The sequence below is a fragment of the Cariama cristata genome, unplaced genomic scaffold (assembly GCF_000690535.1).
Source record: "Cariama cristata isolate BGI_N322 unplaced genomic scaffold, ASM69053v1 scaffold29212, whole genome shotgun sequence".
NCBI classification, from domain to species: Eukaryota; Metazoa; Chordata; class Aves; order Cariamiformes; family Cariamidae; genus Cariama; species Cariama cristata.
In genome coordinates this window covers 25517-34267 of record NW_009603740.1, presented here as the reverse complement: position 1 = coordinate 34267, position 8751 = coordinate 25517, and the positions used below count along the sequence as shown (strand labels likewise).

General features: G+C 45.7%; 1 protein-coding gene across 1 annotated transcript; it reads left to right on the top strand.

The window, feature by feature from the left end:
* Positions 1 to 4825: 4825 nt before the first annotated feature.
* SMIM11 (small integral membrane protein 11) lies at positions 4826 to 8751 on the top strand. Its single transcript, XM_009695327.1, has 3 exons — positions 4826 to 4937; positions 6607 to 6786; positions 8567 to 8751. Exons 1-2 carry the CDS (start codon positions 4917 to 4919, stop codon positions 6772 to 6774), a joined length of 189 nt encoding a protein of 62 aa, XP_009693629.1. The 5' UTR covers positions 4826 to 4916; the 3' UTR covers positions 6775 to 6786; positions 8567 to 8751.

Sequence of the window (8751 nt, the reverse complement as noted above, 5' to 3'; positions counted from 1 at the left end):
GCCTGGTCTGTCAGCATTGCTGCCTGCCCTTCGGCCTGCTTCCCTGCCCGCCAGCCCCGTAACTCTCACCTCCCCTCAGCCTTCCCCTGCCCGCCCTGCCTGCCTCCCCTGCCTGCCCGCTCCCCACCAGGGTGCCTTCCTTTGCCCGTTCTCCTGCCCTCCTCCCTTGCTCCCTGCCTGCCCGACCCCCGCAGAGGCCCGGTTCCCGCCCAGGGCCCTGGCGCCAGCGGGTGTGGGAGGCGGCAGCAGAAGCTCCCTCGCAATAACCTGCGGCCCCGCGGACGAGGGAGTGTGCGGTTTAAAAGCTGCTGGAGACAACATTCGCTGGTTGTAAACCGCGGGCAGGCCGGATTCTGCTGTCTCCCGGCGTATTGCAGCGGGGTACGATACCCGGCCGCCTGGAAGTGCCCTTTACTGTGTATGAATCTGCCGAGTTTTCTCGTTTTCTTAAGAAAAAACGAGGCAAATAAGTAAGAAAGAGGGATCTAAAGTTATCATGTTGAAAAAGTGTGGTTTCCTCAAGTGTGTGTGTGGGTTGCTGGCTGTGCCGGGCAGTGGTGCTGCAGGCACCAGGAAAGGTGACCAGGGCAGAGCTGGGGTCAGGATGGGGGCAGGGGAGAGTGCCAGCCCAGCAGACCCTCTGAGGGCAAGGTGGTGGCAACAAGCGAGGGATTGCAGCTTGCAAGGACTCTGGGACTTGGCTGAAATGATGCCCTGGGAGCCATGGTGGAACAGTCTGGTGTGCCACTGACATTTTTGGGTTTGATCTGATTTGATTTTAATCCAGGGGCCATGATTGCTACATCCCATCTTCTCTGTTCTTATTTTCCACAGTTTGGAGCGTGTGAGGAGCTGCCAGAAGAATCACTAATATTTTCATTTGTGCTTTTTCAGGTATGAAGATCTCATATGGCTTTATGTTTTTGGGTTGGTGTTAGTTTAGGATTTTTTTTAATCAGTGGCACTAGTATAAACTGAGTGATTACACACTGTTTGGAATGTACATTACACACATTATGGAGTGATGTCTTGACCCAGCTACACATAGAGGCTGTAAATATGCACAGGTCTGAGTGCTTCTGAGTTAATATAACCACTGCATCTTGTGGCATGGTTTGTGATGGATTCTTAGTTGCTTCCACTGTGTTTCTAGGCAGCCTTTGGGCTTTGCCATATTACTATGTTTTCCCACAACCCAGTAACCTTTTTTTTCCGAGGAGGCTTGATCCTCTCTTGCCGGTGCTCAGCCTCATGCATGACACAGCAGGTCACACGTAGTGATGCTTCCTCCAGTTAAGTGTCCATGTGGGAAGTGTGCATTTTGCTTCCTGAAGTAACGTGCATTAAGGAAAGCAGCAACAAGAGACAGGTGGAGTGAAACCCCTTTTCTAGCTCAAGAAATACTCAGCCATCACTCCATTTTAAATGCAGTCAAATAACCCTAGAAGCTTGCTGGTTTCTGAGGCCTTGTGGCTGATGACTTTTATAGTTTTTCACAAAGTGGATAACATGGAGTTGTTTAGAAATCCCCAGTAGACAAAATAATATCTCGAGTCTCATTTTGTTGGGTAGATGGAGTTATTGGCAGGCTGAGTGAGACTTCCAGCCAAGACAACTCAAGTGCCTGTGTAGATGTTTTCTGGTGCCTGCAGACCAGTCGATACTCTGCCACTGCATAAGCAAACAATGACATGAGTGGCTGAGCTGTGATGTGGTTGCTGTGGTGGACTGGAGCTGTAATTCAGTGGCTGAGAGACCTGGATTCAATTCTGTGCTCCTCCACAGGCTTCCCATGTGACTGGGGCCCAACTCCTTCGTCTGTCTGGGGTGGTCTGTGTTGCACAACACTGCGTTGTACAGAGATCCTGGTGCTGGTATGAGCTAAAGTCTAGCTTTGGGACTTGGTGCAGCCCTCCCTGGGAGCTCTTTTGGCCCTGCTGAGGACACGAGAACTGCATTGGTAACCCTGTCTGCCTGCTCTGGACCCAGAAGACCTCACAGCATTTGGAGCTAATGGAGGATTGCTAGTAAAGCGCTGAGGTGTCTCTTCCTTTCCCATCTGCAGTAGTTTGATCTGCTTCACAGAAGAGATCTGAGTGTAAATAGGATAGTGATTGCAAGGTGCAATCACAGTGAAGAGGGCCACTGATACATTTGAGAGTGATACCATTTTATGCCTCCCCTGCATAGGAATCTACGAGTACGTGGTGGATAGCAACTGGAGCATCTTTCATGGGGTCTTTGGCAGGGCTTCAGGCAGAGCCTAGTGCTCCTGTTTCTTTCTCACGTGGCTCAACATGAGACCTCCGTGCTTGTGAGTGAAGGTAATAGTGACCTTCCATGGGGCCCAGTCTCCGTTCCCAGTAGCGCTGTGTTTGTTAAGGGACCTTGTATTTTCTTCGGGAATGAACAATGCCTGGCTGTAGATGTGTTCTGAACTCCTATCTGTGCCTTATCTGCCTCTGAAAAGGCAAACATGAAACTTCAGCTGTTTATTTGCCTGCATGCTTTTAAGATATCACAACCTTGAAAGTACAATGGCTGAGCTTTTTACTTCTGAATTTATGACCTCAGTGCTAACAAATACGGTTTTTCAAATGTGAAGTGAATTCTGCCTTTTTCTCTCCTCTTCCCACTTTCTTCTCCCTGCCCTGTGCCCCAACTCCACCCATTTTTTCTGTCCTGGGGTTTCAGCTGAATTTAGTAAGGTCTGGATCAAGATGGAGACCAGAAGAGTCAAGAGACAAAATGCGGAGAAGTGCTTGACCACCGGAGGCCGGTGGCACAGGATGTGCGAATGCAACATGGAGAGAGTGGTGGCTTCCCCGCTCACTTCCAACTGCAAAAGACACTGAGGACAGACTGTCAAAAGTGTCAGCTCTCACAGGAAACATTTTGGATCAAAACACCAGTCTTCAGAAGAAAGGGAGAATTTCTTTAGTTCCCGTCCTTTGTGAATTCAGTGCAGCTACTCCTGGTGGATACATAATTCAGGCAGATTCAGGCTCGTGTCTCAACAGGGCAGAAATAATACAGAAGTGTTGTACTGAATGCTTAAATAATCAACTCACAACCAAGAGTTTTTTAATGCACACTGTGATACATATTATATGCTGTTTCTTGCTGGTGGGACAGTACCCTGCAATCAGACCCCACAGATGGGCTCACATAACGTTTGCTGAGTCTAAAACTTTTTCTGTATGTGAAAAAAATCACTAAAACCCCATTTTCAGCATTGTATGCCAGATGCTAGCATGTGTTTGAATAGCTGAATTCTTGCCTTTTTACAACATGTTGCAAAATTGATTCTGAGTGAAGCACTGAATTTACAGCAATTCAGGAGAGGAGTGAAGACTATGTCTGAAGAAGCCCCCACCCAAGTCAGCATTTTGAGATGAGGACACCCCAGTTGGGCAGTGCAGTCCCTTCAGATCAGGCCAGGCTTGTGTAACTTAGGTTTTGTTGAGAAGCCTGTAGCCATCTGAATAGTGCACTGAGAACCAGATTGTGCTCTGATGTGGGATTTTTGCTGTGACCATCTGGCAGGGGACTTCAAATCTTAGTAGTCGCTGAAATTCTGGAGGAAACAGCAAAAGTTAAAATGCCTTTTTTTTGGAGGTGTAACACTACTGTGTCATTAGTTCACAGCTGCCCTGACATTTTATCAACAGGAGAAGGGAGCTGCACAGCTCAGGATCAACACAGTAAATACTGAATGACAAACGAGTTGGCCACACCACTGCTTCGGTATAGTTCGATCGATCCTGGTAACAGAGATCTCCGCTGTTGTCTCTCCGTGGGTATGTTTCCAGGGTGGTCTCTGCAGAGTGAGGATTTTGCTGCTAGGGGAAGAGGAGACAAGAGGATGCCCTAGCTGGAGAAAAAAGGGCATCTATGAAGAAGCTGGCTGAGCCGCACAGGAGCTGCAAGAAGATTTACTTGACTCCTTGTTTCTGAAGAAAGAGCAGCAGCAGCCATTGTGGTGTGGTGGTGACTTATTCAGCCCAGCTGCTGGTGAAGGTTTGGACTAAGCTGTAGGGCTTCCTCCTGCTTTTTGACAGTGACTCTGTTAACAGTTACACATACAGGAAACACCTCGAGGGGGTCAGGCACGGCAATGTGCTTAATTTGAAATCCAGCAGCTGAAACGGTGTCAGTGCTGGTGGAGCAGCAAGCAGAGATGGGAGGGCAGTGTTGTGGCTATATGCTGCAGCCTTCAGCATCCCCTCGGGCATTTCTCAGCCCCAAAGTTCAGCTCTGAAAGGTAAGTTGGCCACTCAAGGGATCCAGTGAGTGATTGGTTCGCTTCTGTGTTATTATGGGCTGCATGGAGAATTTAATTTATCCGTAAATCACAGAAAATTGGTAAATTATACTAGATACTAGGATTCATTAGGCATTCAGGCTCCGAACAGGGCAGGTGGGCCTAGAAACCACAAGACAGCTCTTCTGGGTGCACTTCTGTCTGCCAGATCTCAAACATCAGTGAGGCAGTGTGATGTGCACATGTGTCGAAAGCAGCCAGTGTTGTGTTTTCGGTTGGGCAGCTGCCGGGATGTGCTGCGCACAGTGGAAGCCCAGCCTCTGCTCTGCGCAAGCGTGGCACCTGCCTGGGGACTGTCAAACCCCTGTCCTTCAGCAGCACGGACGTTGCCCCTGTCACTCAGTTCCAAAAAGGCCCACATAGGTCATTCCTTAACCATGTGGCACTGATAAGCTGCCAGGCACTGCGCAGCAGATGAGTTTGTCAGAGAGATGCAGCATGGACGTGCTGAGTAGAAACAGCTTGACTAATTCTTTTTTAATTTCCATTTCTTCAAGATGCTCCTGCCCCGGTCCGTGCCTTTAGAAGTGTGACACTCGTCGGTTCTGGGTGCAGCCTGCTGCAGGACAGGCAATATCATTACGCAGCCAGGATGGTGGCATTTAACTGGAAGGTGAGGATGTTTCACATTCATAAAGCAGTGAATTTCTGCTCTTTCAAGCAGATGCATGAAAGATATGGTTGGGTGGGTGCTGTGTTTAAAGATGGTTTCCTTGCCTAGGTGAAGGTTGTTTAAACACCACACTGTCTGCATTTCAGGGACAGAGGACTCATTGTTGTCCTTTCTTGCCATACATGTTGCACCTTGCGGGCTGACCCCAGTACTTGCTGTTGAGACCTCTCACTTTAAAGCCAGCGCAGCGCTGGTAGGGAAGCTCTGCTCTGCTCGCCTGTGCTTGTCCTGGCTTTCCTCTTTCCAGGCGCTTCTCTGATTGCTCTTTCCTCAGCTCCTTTCATTACTGGAGGATGTTTTCTCTACTATGTCTTTAAGTGTATTGGGGCCATAAACACTCTGCCGAGTATGTGTGTAAGGCACAGAAATGTTTGAGCAAGTACCTCATGCATTAACAATTTTAACATGTTAAATCAAACCATTTATCAAGAAAACACTGCTAACCCCAAGCCTTGACTTTACCTTTCTGGTGTTGCAGAACTGTGGTTTAAAGAGATTTCCTTTTTTAATGTGTAGGGAGATTGACAGAGGATGGTTGGGTTTTTTTTTTTTTCAAAATTAGAGTGGAGTGGCCTGATGTCAAAGGCAACTGCAGCTTGTAGAGATTAGCATTATAAAAGACGCCCCTTGAGCCTCTGATTTGTGGACTTTAAGGGGACACGCTAATGGTGTATGGATACAAGGCTTTTTCTAAATTTGGTAGTTTGACAATGGCCAAACAGCTTTATGAGGTGCTGGCAGGCCTGCTAAGGGTACAGGGGGATACTGAGAGGCTTGCTAAGGGGGAGCTGGCACTGTGAACCTACTGTGCAGCACTGCAAGACTGGACCGATCCTGCTGGCCAGGGGGCTCTTTGAAACAGGGAGCTGGGAAGTTCATGTGCCTGCAATATCGGTCTGGCATTGACATCGTTCACTGAGTGCCTGTGCCGCTCTCGTTATATTTGTATTCTGAGTTCACAGTATTACCCATTTGCATTTTATTTTCCACTCCATGTGCACTTACAGTAGCATGCTTTTATAACATTGAAATATATTGTGCAATTTCGGTGGTTCCAGGTGTTAAAAACTCCTGAAACGGAATCATTGGATGCTGTGAGGTTTTTACTTTTCTTCCAGTTTAAAGGCATTTATCTATCCCTTCCAGAACTGGGCAAGTTAATTGCAAAACTACCACAGATTAAAATTTCTAGGAGCACAAAAGTGGTTTTGGGGATCACATCTGATAGGTGATATGCGCGGATCTATCGCTCATGTGAGAATTGTTCAGAAGTTCACTTTTACAATTATCCTAAGATACTCAGTTCTTACCCTTTTTCAGCTCCAGATCGTGCCATTATTCCATTTGCTGTAAAGCAAGCAAAAGCAACAAAGACCTGTTCAAAGGAGCTTCATATACAAACCTGAGTGAAGGGAACTTGTTTTTGTCCTTTCCCCTAGACGTTGATCTGCCTAAAGTTTCCTACAGAAATAAAAGCATGAACAGAGGAGCATTACCATTGCTTTGAATAATGCTATTGCTGTAGGAAGCTGTATAGCATCCCTGTAGATTAATTTTTAATTGTCAAAGTGTTCCAGTAACTGCTTAAATATATTATTTTGCATTTCAGGCTTTGGAGAATTTCCCATTGCTTATATACATTTTGGCAGCTAAGACATTGATTCTTTGCTTAGCGTTTGCTGGAGTAAAAATGTACCAGAGCAAAAAAATTGAAGAAAAACTGAAGAGGGAACGTGAAGCGAAATTGAAAACGGAAGCGGAGAAGAAGGATGATTGAAGAGTCTCTCAGGTATAGAATTTATTTGACATCCTGGTGTTTGATAATGGTATTGACGTATTAATCCCATTATGTTTTGACTTGGATGCATTTAGATTGTGCAATTAGAACTATCACCATTATCTGCGTTCTTGTAATATTTGTCTCCTGTAATGTTTCAGCATATTTGCACACTCATATCATGCCCATTCTTTGTAGGAGTTGCAATTACCACTGGAAAACTTGGCAGACATGGCTTTTGATTTAGGAGATCTTAGCACAGTATTCTTTCTCTGCTCTTTATCTCCCTGAATTTTTATGTCCGACCAATTGCACAGGAAGTCCTGATGCGTAAAGAGATGGTTAAATCGGGCAAAAAATGCATGAGAGGCATGCCAGACAGGATGATGCAGTAAGACCTCTTGGCCTTAAGTCACATAATGAAGATAGAAGAGAATCAGCCATTCCATATTAGTTAAATGCATGACAAGTTGTAGATAGCAGATAGTTTAGCTGGAAGGGCCAAATCTCATGCCATAGAACTTCCCAAGGTAACAGAAATGTTACAGGTTATGCTACGTAACATCTGCCATATATAATTCACTGACAAAAATGGTTATCTTTCTGTATAAAAGAGCAAAATGAGCATTACAGAATGTCTTAAAAGTTTTGGGGTTTTATTCCCCATGTGCTGAATCCCTTCCCCCTATTTTCGAATTTAAGCAATCATTGCCTTATTGGATCAAGTCCATTAGCAACATGTGTGTTGCCTAGTACTAAGATTATATTCCCTGACTTGTTTGGTATGTGATTTTTGTATCAGTTCGTTTCACATCTCTCTGTTCTGCAGCAAAGTGGGAATTCTATTCCTGCCTGCCCTTTGTAAGCCTAGTGGGAGTTTGATGTAATGTTACTCTTTATTAAACTAAAAAACTTACTTTCCTCTTTTGAGGTCATGACCTCACATATGAAGAGAGTTTCAGTTTTTAGAAATGTTTATTAGTTTTGATTTCAAACCTATATATGTTTTATTTTGTGCAACAAGGATTGGAAATTGTGACTAGAAATGGGACCCTGGAGATAACCATGGGAACAAAGTGGCTCCTTCGCATAGGAAAAACAACAAAAACAAAGGTGTTTTTCAGTCTCCTGTTTACATCAGATTGAGGACTTATCTCTGGGCAGACTTGTGCCATTTTAAACTTTTATTTTAAATCAGTTTCGCTAGCCCCTGGAAAATGTTGTCAGAACACTTCTTTCTGTTTTTGCAGAATAAGTCAGAATAAGTTATACGGAGTTTTACTGCTAAACAAATGAGAGGTGGGCTGCCCTGCAAGCCAGCAAGGCTGCTGCTTGTAATGAGGAGACCATACTGTGCTGTGTGTGCAGCGCTGGGCCCCAGGGAGTTCTGTCTGGCAGAGTCCATAGCCCAGGGGGTTGTTGCACCAGGGTAACGAGCTCGTCTCACAAGGCCTGTGTGTCCAGCCTGTGACATTGGCCTTGGTGAATGACTGGCATTAGAGCATCTCTTGATTTCACAGAAAATACCCTGCTTGCCCAGTCACCCAGCATTGCCCACCAGAGGCCCAGTCCTTCCTAAATTCTACCATGTCTTGGGCTGTCAGCCATGTCTTTCTATAATGGGATTGCAAGAAGGGGTGAATTCTTCTACCCTAAAAATGTTCTCCAGTGTCAGCACTGCAGAGCTGTGATTAGCTCCAATTGCAGCGTACCACGTGGGCAGGCGGATTTGGCCCATGTGCTGCCAGCGTATCATGCCTGCAGTTTTCACTGCTGTTTCCCCACCCTGCAGATTTTCTGACACTTGGCTGCTTGCATTGGATTCCTTTCCTGGGAGAATGAAGCCTTCCTGTAGAAGAAGGATGTGTCAAAGGAATAAAACTCTCAAGAGTAACAGTCACTTAAACTGTATCTCAACTTTTTATACGTACAGCAAAATATCTAAGCCTCTATTTATGCAATAAAAAAATCCTTTGT

Coding starts and splice junctions, on each gene's coding strand:
- SMIM11 (XM_009695327.1), top strand. CDS start 4,917: ATGGTGGCATTTAACTGGAAG. Junction 4,938..6,606: donor TGGTGGCATTTAACTGGAAG/GTGAGGATGTTT, acceptor TTTGCATTTCAG/GCTTTGGAGAATTTCCCATT.